General features: G+C 39.2%; 1 protein-coding gene across 3 annotated transcripts in view; it reads right to left on the bottom strand.

The window, feature by feature from the left end:
• The window catches only part of LOC117514648 (THAP domain-containing protein 10-like), a 59,489-nt gene that overhangs the window by 28,391 nt on the left and 15,283 nt on the right, over positions 1-15,815 (bottom strand). For 2 of the 3 annotated variants that reach the window (XM_034175199.1, XM_034175201.1), the window contains exons 1-5: positions 12,450-12,858; positions 8,708-8,797; positions 6,737-6,865; positions 836-889; positions 528-593 (exon numbers count right to left, since the gene is read on the bottom strand). In XM_034175199.1, coding sequence (XP_034031090.1) covers positions 528-593; positions 836-889; positions 6,737-6,865; positions 8,708-8,797; positions 12,450-12,821 — 711 coding nt within the window. In that variant the 5' untranslated portion in view covers positions 12,822-12,858. Of the gene's footprint in view, positions 1-527; positions 594-835; positions 890-6,736; positions 6,866-8,707; positions 8,798-12,449; positions 12,859-15,815 lie in introns of those variants that run through there. The other variant, XM_034175200.1, reaches the window with a different exon arrangement.

Below are 15,815 nucleotides of genomic sequence, written 5' to 3'. Positions count from 1 at the left end.
ACAAGTGTTCTAAACCTTTTTTTTTTTTTTTTTAACAGTAATCAGAATTTTGAGGTAACAAACAACAACAAAAAACATTTCCAAAGATTTTTATTCAGAAAACTGCTCTATAAATGAACAGTCCTGTGACACATTTCTGTTTTGTACAGATCAGTGGTTTCTGCCACTAGTCTTCCGTTTTGGCCCGACGCGTTGTTCCTATTGGACAGAGCGAAGCTACGTCATAGCTCAGCGCGTCGAAAGTTGGATTGGATTGAACTTTGACCGCGTCAGCCTGCCGACAAGCGGCAATACGCGCTCCCGTCAGAAGCGTCGCTTTAGCTCGGCTTTTGACGCAACGCTTCTGACGCCTCTAAAAAGCAACGCGTCCCATTGAAAATAATGCTTTTTAGACCGATTTTTAACGCTTCTGACGCGTTCAATGTGAAAGGCCCTTAACAGTTAACAAAATCAACACATCCTTACAGTATTTAGCAAAACCATCAGCTGTGATTATTTACACACAGTGTCAATTTCTTCAAACTCACGTGGTCAATGGTTTGCACCTTTGTCTCTGCAGGAAGCTGCGATGTGACAACTGGTTCCACTATGGGCTGCAAAAACGCAATATATATAACATTTAGTTCATCAGAGTGTAAACTTGATGCACTTTTATCACGTTTGATATTTGCTGGAATAAATGTCTGGAAAGTCCAAATATGATTTTGTGTCGATTGTGGTGCGAAGAATCAAATGCTACATTTTTACCAAACCTTCACTTTTTCAAAAATTACGATTCCATTCTGTAATAAAGACAGATTTTGACTAGTGGTGTTAAATGTTTAACCAAACTTACCTTGTCCACTGTCTCAACCTTTGTCTCTGCTGGGTGAAGTGACCAGACGTTTGGCTGCAGTATTTGGGGGAAAAAAAAAAAAGAAAAAGAAAATTTCAATTCCACAACAAACAAAACAGCAGCACAACTGTTAGCTTCAACTTTGTTTGATTCCACAAGCCTCAAGAGGTCACAGCCTGTATTAACAGTTGCAAGTGAAATGTTCCTATTCAGCAAGCGATGGTGTCAGTGACAAAAGCATCCAAAAAATAAAATAAAACTTGATTAAAACATTTTAATAAATAAAATTCAGAATTGGAACATTTGGACAATTTAAATGAGTTTGTCGACCTGGGGTGGGAATAATCAAACAGTTGCACCAAAATTTTGGGTGTCAAAAATGTTTGCATAGCATTTTATTTTATCATTAAAAATAGATTTTTATTCTGCTTCAGTCATTTAGAGTTATAGGTTCAATTTGAAAAGTCCTGCATCAGTTTCTTCATAATTACATGGTCCACTGTCTCCACCTCTGTCTTTGCTGGATGTAATGACTCAAGGTTTGGATGAAGCACGGGACAAAGTAAGAGAGGAACAAATATTCAGAAAACACATTTCTTCAATCTGTGGACTAAAATATAAAGGAGGAGCAGCATGAACTGCTCGCAACAGCAATCATCCTCACAGAAGTTGCATTATAATCCAAGTTCAGGTTTAAAAGCATAAATGTTCTGCTCTTAACTCATTGAGTGCCACTGACGCTTAAACGCGTCTTTTCAGATAGTAACGCTCAGCGCCAAAGACGCGTTATCACGCCAATTACATTTTTTTTATGGGGGGGCGGGGTAATCAGCTGATCTAGCTTGTGTAAACAAAAATAGAGTTGTAATCACAAGGGAACCCATTCTGTGGGTGGTAGCAGTGTGAGGGTGGACCGGAGCGCGGCTCGCTCTCCACCGTTGTGCGGACGTTTTACGGTTGTACCACTCCTAATATGACTGGTTTCCACCTGGCTGTCTGTCAAACTGTGAGGCAGTCGCGCTGCTCCAGTCATTCCGTCTTTTTCCTTGGAATGAAAAAAACGCAGAGCGCACGACACACACCTCACACAAAGGCTGCTTACAAGCAAATGACGCAATCGACAGGCTCATGCAAGCACACATGATTCAAATCCATCAGGTTTTTGAAAAAAATAAAAAGGTCCGATACGCGGGAGCCAGAGGGAAAGATGTGCCGCCGAGAGAAGAGACAGGCGGAGTCCCTCCCCTGATGTTTTTTTTTTTTTTGGTGCATTATACAATAGGATCACTTTTCATAATGTTTGAGATGTCACTGAAGCAAAAACAATTATAATCAAAGACATTTTCTCCTTAAAATGTTGCTTGTCACAAAAAGCCAATTTTCTCAGTTTTTTGTCAGAAATCAGCATTTTTAGTGATACACACCCATGTTCTGCAGAAAATTACTAAAGAATGGAAAGAGGTACAAACAAATGTTTTTTTTCTGATGATAAAGGAAAGTCTGAAGTTTCTTTTGGTATGTTTGTTGTTGACATGGACATAGAACTCAAATTTTCTATGGGTCTTGAAAAAACACTCAAATGCTGAAACATCCTGGCACTGGGATGTTCTGAACTTTGAAAATGGCTGGCACTCAATGAGTTAATTAGGTTTCAACATGCATCAAGGTGTAACAATAAAAAATGATTTTAAAGTAAAAGATATTCCTACATCTATACAAGGATGCCTGAACTGATCTAAATGTACTATGATCTGGTCAACAGATAGATTTGGATGTGATAAATTAATTGAATTATGGTTGTTTGAAATAAAATGTGCCTTCCGTTTTTGATTTTGGTGTTCGGTAATAAAATATGAAAAAACTGCTGACTGCTCCCATTTCCAAGATATTTAAATTTTTAGGTTTTATGACATACACTCAAAGACAAGCCTATATACTTTTATCAAGTTTGCCCTTTGTTTCAGAATTTGTTTTTGTTAATATAACATTTTTGTTCATTTTTAAAGTATTACATCAAGAGGACAGGTGAAATATTGTGTAAAGACCTAAGTTTATGATTAAAAAGCGTTATATTTATAACATCTGCCATTACAAACTTAAGGATCATGTACACTGACCCAGCAGAGTATTTTGAAATCTCGAGCCAATAAACACTGAAATATCATTTATATTTTCAGTGACCCAGAATTAGTAAAACAAAACATATGTCATCACTCAATGTGTACTCTCATTGTACTTTAACAACACACACACACACACACACACACACACACACACACACACACACACACACACACACACACACACACACACACACACACACACACACACACACACACACACACACACGATGTTGCGATGTGACAACTGGTTCCACTATGGGCTATAAAAACACAACAATAACATTTATATAACATTTAGTTCACAGTGTAAACTTGATGCCCTTGACATTTAAAAACAGAAAAAGCAGGGTATTATACTATAATCAGACACTATAAGCTGCCCAAGTAGTCAGCTCAGTAACATATTTTGTGTGAAGAAGCCATTTAAGTAAGAAGCTTCGACAGTCTCAAACAAAGAGCTACTGGAAGAAGAAAAAAACTGCAGTTACTCGACTGACCTCTTGACACTGGCTCCAAAACAGCACATTCCCACAGGACAATGTTAAAACTCCCAACTTGAGAGCAGAAATAAGCATGTTTACAGCCTGATACAAAAAAAGACTGCTTTTTTCCTATCTAATTTCCTAACTTCTTAGTTTAAGACATTTAAATGGTAAATGGACTGCATTTATATAGCGCTTATCCATCTACATCAGACACTCAAAAGCGTTTTACAAATAATGCCTCACATTCACCCCGATGTGAGGCTGCTGCCATACAACGTACTCACTACACACCAGGAGCAACTAGGGGATTAAGGACCTTGCCCAAGGGCCCTTAGTGATTTTCCGGTCAGGCTATCTATTTTCTCCATAGAAAACCTATGGGCGATGTCACACCGATTTTACCCAGTATATATACACAGCTATACATTTGCCACATCAGACTTATTATACCAACAAGCCATGGAAATTTATGTTAAGTACTTCAGAATCAAGATTTTTATTTTAATTGTGCATACACAAAGGAACTGCAGTTGCATCAGCCTCCAACAGTGCAGTTTAAAGATTAAAAAAGATAAAAAATAAAAAAAAAACCCAGCAGAGTGTACATGAGCCTTGGCAGCAGTAAGCAGGAAGTATAATGAATGTGCAATGTGATCTGTGTGTACACATCAATGGTTGACAGAATATTGTACTGGCATTGTGTACTGCTCTAGTATTAAGAGCACCACAACATCAGAAACTGTGTTATAATATTGCCCTAGTAGTGTCTTGCACATCATCTCATAGTAAAACCATCAGAACATTCTGCCTAATTATTTACATCACAACTATAATAACATGAAATAATTTTAAGAGAAATCAAGACGACTGGACCATTTATGTGGAGGTGATTGTTACGATTTCAGTAACGTAAATAACGTATGTACGTACTTTCGGCTTCTCCCATTTTTGCTTGGGATCATGATAGGAGATCCAACATGGATCTGCATGTTGATTTGCCACAAGCTTTAGGTCTGATACAACTCCATATTACATGGAGAATGGGCATATTTTTGAAGAAAGTGCACTGACCCCCACATTGCCCAGTATGTCACTGGTATGGACAATACTCATATTTGGTAGTATGTATTTTTCCAATATTGATCTTTTGATTTAATCATTTTCATGAAGAATTAACATATATTGTGATTATGTTACAGATTAATCTAGCACATCAGTATAGGTTGGATTTTATGTATGACCAAACAAAAGCATTACATTTACTTTAAATATTCAGCTCCCATTAAGAACAATACCTGGTTCCCATTGCAAGTAAACATTAGAATACTGAAAAATCCAGGCACTGTGTTCCAGTCCATTATAGGAACAACCATTCTGTCATTTATCAGGTGATACTTTAGATGATTGAGGTCGGTACTTATGCTGTTAAACGCAGGGACGGAGACATGGATGATGGACATAAGAGTTGTTGGTATAACATTATCTGCATCAAAAAGGGCATCTGGCGTAAAACTTGTGCCAAATTAATATGCAGATCCACCTGGGATCTGCTGTGATGCTCCAGAGTGAAAACAAGGGAGAAGCCAAAGTAAATTAATGACTTAATCACACTAAGACATGCAGCAGATATACACTCAACAAAAATATAAACGCAACTTTTGGTTTTGCTCCCATTTTGTATGAGATGAACTCAAAGATCTAAAACTTTTTCCACATACACAATATCACCATTTCCCTCAAATATTGTTCACAAACCAGTCTAAATCTGTGATAGTGAGCACTTCTCCTTTGCTGAGATAATCCATCCCACCTCACAGGTGTGCCATATCAAGATGCTGATTAGACACCATGATTAGTGCACAGGTGTGCCTTAGACTGCCCACAATAAAAGGCCACTCTGAAAGGTGCAGTTTTATCACACAGCACAATGCCACAGATGTCGCAAGATTTGAGGGAGCGTGCAATTGGCATGCTGACAGCAGGAATGTCAACCAGAGCTGTTGCTTGTGTATTGAATGTTCATTTCTCTACCATAAGCCGTCTCCAAAGGCGTTTCAGAGAATTTGGCAGTACATCCAACCAGCCTCATAACCACAGACCATGTGTAACCACACCAGCCCAGGACCTCCACATCCAGCATGTTCACCTCCAAGATCGTCTGAGACCAGCCACTCAGACAGCTGCTGAAACAATCGGTTTGCATAACCAAATAATTTCTGCATAAACTGTCAGAAACCGTCTCAGGGAAGCTCATCTGTATGCTCGTCGTCCTCATCGGGGTCTCGACCTGACTCCAGTTAGTCGTCGTAACCGACCTGAGTGGGCAAATGCTCACATTCGCTGGCGTTTGGCACGTTGAAGAGGTGTTCTCTTCATGAATGAATCCCGGTTCACAATGTTCAGGGCAGATGGCAGACAGCGTGTGTGGCGTCGTGTGGGTGAATGGTTTTCTGATGTCAATGTTGTGGATCGAGTGGCCCATGGTGGCAGTGGGGTTATGGTATGGGCAGGCGTCTGTTATGGACGAAGAACACAGGTGCATTTTAAATGCACAGAGATACCGTGACAAGATCCTGAGGCCCATTGTTGTGCCATACATCCAAGAACATCACCTCATGTTGCAGCAGGATAATGCACGGCCCCATGTTGCAAGGATCTGTACACAATTCTTGGAAGCTGAAAATGTCCCAGTTCTTGCATGGCGGGCATACTCACCGGACATGTCACCCATTGAGCATGTTTGGGATGCTCTGGACCGGCGTATACGACAGCGTGTACCAGTTCCAAGCTAATATCCAGCAACTTCGCACAGCCATTGAAGAGGAGTGGACCAACATTCCACAGGCCACAATTGACAACCTGATCAACTCTATGCGAAGGAGATGTGTTGCACTGCATGAGGCAAATGGTGGTCACACCAGATACTGACTGGTATCCCCCCCAATAAAACAAAACTGCACCTTTCAGAGTGGCCTTTTATTGTGGTCAGTCTAAGGCACACCTGTGCACTAATCATGGTGTCTAATCAGCATCTTGGTATGGCACACCTGTGAGGTGGGATGAATTATCTCAGCAAAGGAGAAGTGCTCACTATCACAGATTTAGACTGGTTTGTGAACAATATTTGAGGGGAATGGTGATATTGTGTACGTGGAAAAGTGTTAGATCTTTAAGTTCATCTTATACAAAATGGGAGCAAAACCAAAAGTGTTGCGTTTATATTTTTGTTGAGTGTAGGTTTTTGTATGTCTCTGTTTGTGGATGTAGCAAGAGAGATGTCAGAAAAACCTTACATGTGGCTGGTAAAAGGGATTTGTGACTTCATTTGTGGAACTTGCTACAGCTTCTGAAATGGTGGTCGCTGTAGTACTTTCAGAAGTATTCGAGGCTGGTGTCTGCGGCAGTGTACTGACCATCTGTAACTGACAGAAAAATGGAACACGGTCAAATTCACATCTGCTATTCCTCATCTGAAATGTTTCAGTAAATGTTACATGTGTACGTTTCACACAAAATGAAATGACATTTTCAATTTATATAGCGCCAAATCACAACGGAGTTGCCTCAAGGTGCTTCACACACGTAAGGTCTAACCTTACTAACCCCCAGAGCAGCAGTGGTAAGGAAGAACTCCCTCTGAGGAAGAAACCTCAAGGAGACCAGACTCAAAGGGGTGACCCTCTGCTTGGGCCATGCCAGAGACACAATTTACAGAACCCCACCATTTTTCCCTACTCACTTGATTCACTGAATGCATTTACAACCAAATTATGTGGTTTGAGATATAAAATAAATTACTAAAATTATAACACATTCTCATCTGGAGGTCTTTAAAGTGGATGACACCTAATGCTGTTGGTGCACAGGACCAACAGCATAGGTCCTGTGCACCAACAGCATTAGGTATATTCGTCCGTGAATTGTTTCTGTAATTTGTTTGTAGCATGGCCCAAGCAGAGGGTCACCCCTTTGAGTCTGGTCTGCTTGAGGTTTCTTCCTCAGAGGGAGTTTTTCCTTACCACTGCTGCTCTGGGGGGTTAGCAAGGTTAGACCTTACCTGTGTGAAGCGCCTTGAGGCAACTCTGTTGTGATTTGGCGCTATTTAAAGGAAAATATATTGAAATTGAAAAAAAAAAAAAAATAGGTAAAACTGATATAAATATCAAAAATATACATACAGTATATTAAGTTGAAAGTGGTTTTAATCATTATCACTGAGAAATAAAAGTTTGCACAGCTCCTCAAAAGTGTGTTTCTTGGAAAGCGCGCTGGCAGCATTCCATCAGTGGCCACGTGATGCCGTGACGTCACAGACTGTAGAGTCCCATCTTTGTCTGTTCGATTGACAACAAGAACAGATAGGCCTCAGCATGGACAGTGACAAGATCGAGAACTTTTCTGAATCCTCTTAAAGTGTGGATTGTTTCTATGAGGAAATCGAGACTAACTCAGATCCTGAGGATGTCGCAGCAGTGATTAGACCCTACAGATTCGAGCCGTATCTTTCGGATGAACATTCAAACCAGGAGCATTCTGACAGTGAAAATAATGCTGACGGTTCTTATGGCGGAGCCGAAGTAGCGGTAAGAGACGTGCCAATTCCGATGGATTTTGAAAGGCTGCAGAATACAGAATGGTAAGGGAGGCTTTGATTTTTGTTGCTGCTGTTTATAACACTATAGTTATAGCATTTTTGATTCTAGCATCCGTTTACCACCTGTGTTATTTTTCCGGACCTGCGATAGTGTAGCTACTACTTGCGGTTCACCGTCATTACCTTCGGTTCTTGCTGTTTTCGAGTGTCTGGCATTGCATTCATCTGTGTTTAGTTACGTTACTTTCATGAAAGAATAGGAAATAAACGGTGAAAGTTTCGAAAAAGATCGCCGAAAACAACAGTGAACGGTGGCGGCCAAAACAGACATGACCCTCGACCTTCAATGCTGCCGTCGTGTTCACGATGTATTGCACTGATATTTTTACAAGTTCCTTGATCATTTCAAGATGTCAATGTCACTGCACGGCGAGACCTGCACTTCTGTTGTGTTCACCTAAACATGCATACAAAAATACATTGCTATAAATTGGTACTATCATGCAGTGTTCAAAAAGGATAATTGTCAACAACTGTGGGATAAAAAAAAAAAAATGATAATCCTAGTACATATTTCCCCAAAGGTCTGGAAAAAGACAGTAAATGGTAGATGTATATTTCGTGAAATAAAATCTGCACCTCCTCTGTTTATCACAAAGCCAAAACTTACATCAACAGGTGCATCATTGTCTGCAGAAGGGCCATCTCTTCTCTGTTCTCCAACATCAGAAGACGCTCCAGGCAGACATTCCTGGAGTATCTGGTATATGTACCAAAGACAGCATTTCAATATCTAATGTACTGTAGTGTTTCTGTGTAGGCTCTCAGTTGTCCAAGTGGTTTCCATAGTAGACAAGCTTGAATCTTCGACTGGACTGGGTTGCTTGACGCGAGGACGTTTCGCTTCAAATCGCAGAAGCTTCCTCGGCTAAAATTCTTGCTCTGGAAGTCTGACTTCTTGCTCTGGAAGTCAGACTTCCAGAGCAAGAATTTTAGCGAGGACGTTTCGCTTCAAATCGCAGAAGCTTCCTCGGCTAAAATTCTTGCTCTGGAAGTCTGACTTCTTGCTCTGGAAGTCAGACTTCCAGAGCAAGAATTTTAGCCGAGGAAGCTTCTGCGATTTGAAGCGAAACGTCCTCGCGTCAAGCAACCCAGTCCAGTCGAAGATTCAAGCTTCTCCACAATGTACTGTCAGACATGCTGTAGTCATTGTATACTACACTCAACAGTATAAGTTATGATTTATTTTTGTTTGTCTAGTCCCATCCTGGTAAATAGCAATCCACAAATCAATCTATGTCAACCTTTATAAGGAATATTTCTCTTCCCTACACCAGTGGATAATCAGTCATATACAACCCCTGGCAAAAATTATGGAATCACCTGCCTCGGAGGATGTTCATTCAGTTGTTTAATTTTGTAGAAAAAAAGCAGATCACAGACATGACACAAAACTAAAGTCAATTCAAATGGCAACTTTCTGGCTTTAAGAAACACTAAGAAATCAGGAAAAAAAAAATTGTGGCAGTCAGTAACGGTTACTTTTTTAGACCAAGCAGAGGGGAAAAAAATATGGACTCACTCAATTCTGAGGAATAAATTATGGAATCATGAAAAACAAAACACTCCAACACATCACTAGTATTTTGTTGCACCACCTCTGGCTATTATAACAGCTTGCAGTCTCTGAGGCATGGACTTAATGAGTGACAAACAGTACTCTTCATCAATCTGGCTCCAACTTTCTCTGACTGCTGTTGCCAGATCAGCTTTGCAGGTCGGACCCTTGTCATGGACCATTTTCTTCAACTTCCACCAAAGATTTTCAATTGTATTAAGATCCGGACTATTTGCAGGCCATGACATTGACCCTGTGTGTCTTTTTGCAAGGAATGTTTTCAGTTTTCGCTCTATGGCAAGATGCATTATCATCTTGAAAAATGATATCATCCCCAAACATCCTTTCAATTGATGGGATAAGAAAAGTGTCCAAAATATCAACGTAAACTTGTGCATTTATTGATGATGTAATGACAGCCATCATCCCAGTGCCTTTACCTGACATGCAGCCCCATATCATCAATGACTGTGGAAATGTACATGTTCTCTTCAGGCAGTCATCTTTATCAATCTCATTGGAATGGCACCAAACAAAAGTTCTAGCATCATCACCTTGCCCAATGTAGATTCGAGATTCATCACTGAATATGACTTTCATCCAGTCATCCACAGTCCACGATTGCTTTTCCTTAGCCCATTGTAACCTTGTTTTTTTCTGTTTAGGTGTTAATGATGGCTTTCGTTTAGCTTTTCTGTATGTAAATCCCATTTGCTTTAGGCGGTTTCTTACAGTTCGGTCACAGACGTTGACTCCAGTTTCCTCCCATTCGTTCCTCATTTGTTTTGTTGTGCATTTTCGATTTTTGAGACATATTGCTTTTAAGTTTTCTGTCTTGACGCTTTGATGTCTTCCTTGGTCTACCAGTATGTTTGCCTTTAACAACCTTCCCATGTTGTTTGTGGGTGATTCTTAGACTACGGGCACTTATTATGTCCTTTGATCATATTGTATGAAAAACAGAAAAAAGGGGAAATTTCACACTTTTATAGTTATCTTTATAATGAAAGTGTTTTAAGAAATTTGTTCTAGTAGTCTATGATGACTTTCACCTTTTTTCAGCATCATTATATGCAAATATTGCCGTTTTGTGCTTGTCCCACACCAAGACTTTTGATCTTCAATGATAAAAATGAATGGTAAAGAAACATTTTTTGTAATGTTTTAAAATATCTCTGAATAAAATATCAGTAAAATAATCAAAACATAATTGGGGTATTCAATGTCATACAACTGTTGTGATTTTTTTGAACAAAATGTAGTTGTCCCACACTATTGCCATAATTTTCACCACAACACTGTAATGTCCCTTTAAACAGTTTGAATGAAAGATTGTTTGGGTAGTTTCTATGGAGATAAACAGTGACATCAGAGCACATGTATATAGCGCCAAATCACAACAAACAGTTGCCCCAAGGCGCTTTATATTGTAAGGCAATGGTGTGGTGGAAATTACATTTACAAGGCCAATAGTGCCCGTAGTTAAAGAATCACCCTTACAAGGCCAACAGTGCCCGTAGTTAAAGAATCACCCTTGTATTCGGTCCAGAGTTTAGACACAGCTGACTGCGAACAACCAACATCTTTTGCAACATTACGTGATGATTTACCCTCTTTTAAGAGTTTGATAAGCCTCTCCTTTGTTTCAATTGACATCTCTCATGTTGGAGCCATGATTCATGTCAGTCCACTTGGTGCAACAGCTCTCCAAGGTGTGATCACTCCTTTTTAGATGCAGACTAACAAGCAGATCTGATTTGATGCAGGTGTTAGTTTTGGGGATGAAAATTTACAGGGTGATTCCATAATTTATTCCTCAGAATTGAGTGAGTCCATATTTTTTTTCCCTCTGCTTGGTTTAAAAAAGTAACCTTTACTGACTGCCACAATTTTTTTCCCTGATTTCTTATAGTGTTTCTTAAAGCCAGAAAGTTGCCATTTGAAATGACTTTAGTTTTGTGTCATGTCTGTGATCTGTTTTTTTTTCTACAAAATTAAACAACTGAATGAACATCTCCGAGGCCGGTGATTTCATAATTATTGCCAGGGGTTGTAGGCCAAGTTCGAACCTCTCTTTCATTCCAAAATTATTGACCCAACTTTCAGCATGGAAGACAAGTAGCGATTTGGGGAATGCTTTCCTTTACAGACGACAACAAATAAATGACTGTGAAACCAGTGGTCAGAAAATACAGGCTTCATATTTTTCTGGTGAGGCTCAGCCTTCAGCATTATGAAAATAATTACCTAAATATAATAATATATAAATAGTGATTGCCGCATAGCGACCAGTTCACTACACTGCTCCGCGAACATGCATATATACATGGATATTCAGCCCAGTCTCACGTTTTTTTTTCGTGCTCCCATGACGAATTGAGCCAAATTTTCGTAGACTTTTTTTTTTTTTTACTATTACGAACCCTATTCCTACCCTCAATCCTAACCATAAACACCCCCTACGCCCCCCCCTCCATTTTCACTTTTAATTACGTGCAGCCATCACTGAGTGAATTAGAATAAATTCGTGCTGCCGTGACGAAAATGAGGCGCTTTTCGTCACAATAAGATTAATGTATATTTCGTGCTGCTTAATCACGTCTTGCCGTGAGACTGGGTTGTGGATATTATGGTACCGTGCAGACATGCACATGTAACATGATAGCACAAGACGTGAAAATGTTTGCCACTGTCTCACTTCGACGAAGATTTGCCGTATGGAATTGCACCATGCACTGCGAAAGAATGCATTCGAATTCTAGTGCTCGAGGCATACAAAATTCTACAAACCCACCTCCAATCTCCGCCGTTTCTCTAATGTAGCAGATTTTCTACGCTTCACAGGCTTTGCCGTGGACGTCGATGTGCCGCGTGGAAAGATGCTTGGAACAGCGCCCTCCAACAAAACCTTCTTCAGACGTACATTTATCCCAAACTGCTTCTTCAAAGCTGGGACGGTGTCGAAACACCCATCTTCAAAATGTGCACAACACAAAAAAGAATACGTGGTCGGCCTCCATAGTGTCCCCTTCGTCGGACCTGATCTTGTACGACGAACTTGCTGAACCCACTTTTCGCGGAGATTTTTGTCCTGTGGAAACCTGTAAAGACTAAAACCTTTCGCCCTTGTGTTTGTGCAATATGCTGCGACACACTGGTCAGGCATATCGACAAACAAGTCCCTGAGAGCTGTGTTTAATCAGTTTCTCCCGCTAAAAAAAAAGTGTAAACAACAGCCACCAAGCGTGCAAGCCGATATGGTCTATTTCCGGTGTCAAGTACAATTCTTTCCGCCTCGCTTAGAAAACAGCGCCATTTCTTCATTTACAGCTATTGTCAGTTATTTAATCAATGTTATTATTATAGGCAATATTACGAATAAACAGATCTACGCATGCGTTAACATTCTATACATGTAATAAGACTTTGTTGCTATGTTGTCTTTGTCATATCCACTTTAAAACACATACATTTTATATATATATATATATATATATATATAGACATTGCAGTTGTTGCAAATCAAATTAAAAGTGAATCATATGGAGTTAAAATTGTCTCAATATTTGTAAATGCACGCAGGGTGATCTACAAATAATCATTGATTTGCAAATGTGTTCAGATATCCACAAATGCAAATTTCATATTTGTAACTTGTAAATTGGTCTTTGCAAATAATGTTGTATTTGCAAATATAAAACTTAATTTGTAAAAAAAAAAAAAAAAAAATACATTTGTAAAACTGGAAATTGTATTTATAAATTGAGTTTCAGCATTTGTGGATCACCAATTACACGCATTCATCGCTTTTCTCTGCGACGTCATTTTGAGATTCTTTTCGCGAACAGATTCACAAATGTCGACCGATTCACAAATACACACGCACACTAGATATCCACTAGATGGCAGTGTGGTTCCATTCATTGACGTGGCAAGCTGAATTATTTTTTAAAATTATGTGTCCGCGGATTTCATCATGGGAAAGGGGGCGGGGGTGTTAGTGTTGTACTCTTTAACGCAGTGGTTCAAATCACTACAACTACTGAGGTCTTAACTATAAAGTACAAACAATGAATCAGAATCATTTATATTTCAAACACCTGGCTCCTTTTGTAGAGGTGCTTTTTTCCCCCCTTCTATTGTCAGGCTTCTTGTGTAGGACTTCTGTAGCAACAGCGTCTGCTTTCAGAAGACACTTACTTGGTTCACAGTATTTCTGCCTGAAGAGCTTGCTGACAGCAGGTCGGTTTTTAGTGATCCTCTCAGACTACTGAATCCCTTCCGAAAGGAAACGTTTACAGATATTGACCTGCACCTAAGTTATGTGATGCAAAATAGGTGTTTTCCAGGTATTTTGCGCTTATTTTTGCATCCGTTAGCCTTGCATACCAGCATTGTCTTTTGTTGCTGTTCTTTAATTTTTTTTATATTACAAGACATCACCATTCCACATAGAACAGATCAACAGCACACAAACCCTGCCAGTGTCCCGCAGGCATGAAACTAGAGGCACAGCATTGGCACGCTGCAGAAGCCAAACACTGTGTCACAGAGCTGGAACCGTCCTCCAGACAAAAAATGCTTTATACTCATTGGAATTCAACATGGACATATGAAGTACTTAAAGTGTACCTGTAGTGGTCATTGTTACAACAATCATTTTGCTTCATGTATTTCTTATGTGATGGAAGTGCAAAATCAGGCAAGAAACACCATCAATTCAGGCGACTTGACAAATTTATTCCCTAAATTAGCTGCAGGAGGTAAACCAATAGGAAGCTGCTATTTTATGACGAGGCGATGTCACATCAGTGACCCCAAGATATTAAGTGCAGGTAAACAAGTGCGGTGCATCCAGAAAGTATTCACAACACTTCACTTTTTCCACATTTTATGTTACACCCTTATTTCAAAATGGATGAATTTTTATTTTTTCAAAATTCTACACACAATACCCCATAATGACATTTTTGCAAGTTTATTAAAAATAAAATAGTAATAAAAAAAAAAAACCCTAATAAATCACATGTACATAAAATGCATCCTGTTTCCACTGATCATCCTTGAGATGTTTCTACAGCTTAAGTGGAGTCCACCTGGGGTAAATTCAGTTAATTTGACGTGAATTGGAAATTCTTTTTTTTTTTCTAGCTGTAACTGCTGAAAAAGTAAGTCATTACATTCAACAGGTTATCTTGCTACACACGGTAAAGGAAGATAAAACTATAAAATTTAGAGCTCTTATTTTTGACATTTGGTAATGGACAGTTGGTCTGGCGCCGCAGTTCAGCATCAGAATTTTAGCAAATTCTGCTTTGTACTGTCCCTCGTTGGGAAACTAACCTGGCAACCTCTGCAGATAACATTCTGATTGTTTGTGAGATCAATATTCATATAAATAAGCCTTCTGACCCCCTGTGCAAATCATTTATGGACATTATGGATGTATTAGGATTCCAGCAATGCATTCAGGGTTAGACATACATTAGTAGAAATACCCTGGATTTGGTCCTCATTCACCATACGTGTATTGTAGCCAAATTGGCCCATGTCTGTTTATTTTATTCCTTATTTGGTCACACAATGCACCTGAAATATCCTGTGCTGGTGAGACTGCGCATGCTGCAGCGTGACGTCAACATAGGGACTACACATGATTGATTGCTTTCATTCACAATGGTGGAGCATTCAAACAGTGATTTGGAAAGATTTCATCTGATATTTCTTGAAATGACGACAATGAGACAAACCAAATTGAGGAGATTTTGACAGTAAAGACCCCAGGTGGTGTTATAGGTTCGAACCAGTAGAATATCTACAAAATTATTATATGATTGTATGTATGTATGTATATATATATATATATATATATATATATATATATATATATATATATATACATACATACATACATACACACACACACACTGAGGAAAATAAGTATTTGAACACCCTGCAATTTTGCAAGTTCTCCCACTTAGAAATCATGGAGGGGTCTGAAATTTTCATCTTAGGTGCATGTCCACTGTGAGAGACATAACCTAAAAAAAAAAATCCGGAACTCACAATGTATGATTGTTAATTTTTCTTTAAGAAGCCCTCTTATTCTGCACTCTTTACCTGTTAATTGCACCTGTTTGAACTTGTTACCTGTATAAAA

This window comes from Thalassophryne amazonica, chromosome 7, assembly GCF_902500255.1.
Source record: "Thalassophryne amazonica chromosome 7, fThaAma1.1, whole genome shotgun sequence".
In the NCBI taxonomy this organism is placed as follows: Eukaryota; Metazoa; Chordata; class Actinopteri; order Batrachoidiformes; family Batrachoididae; genus Thalassophryne; species Thalassophryne amazonica.
The sequence above is the reverse complement of the archived record's forward strand: the minus strand, read 5'-3'. Positions and strand labels throughout refer to the sequence as shown.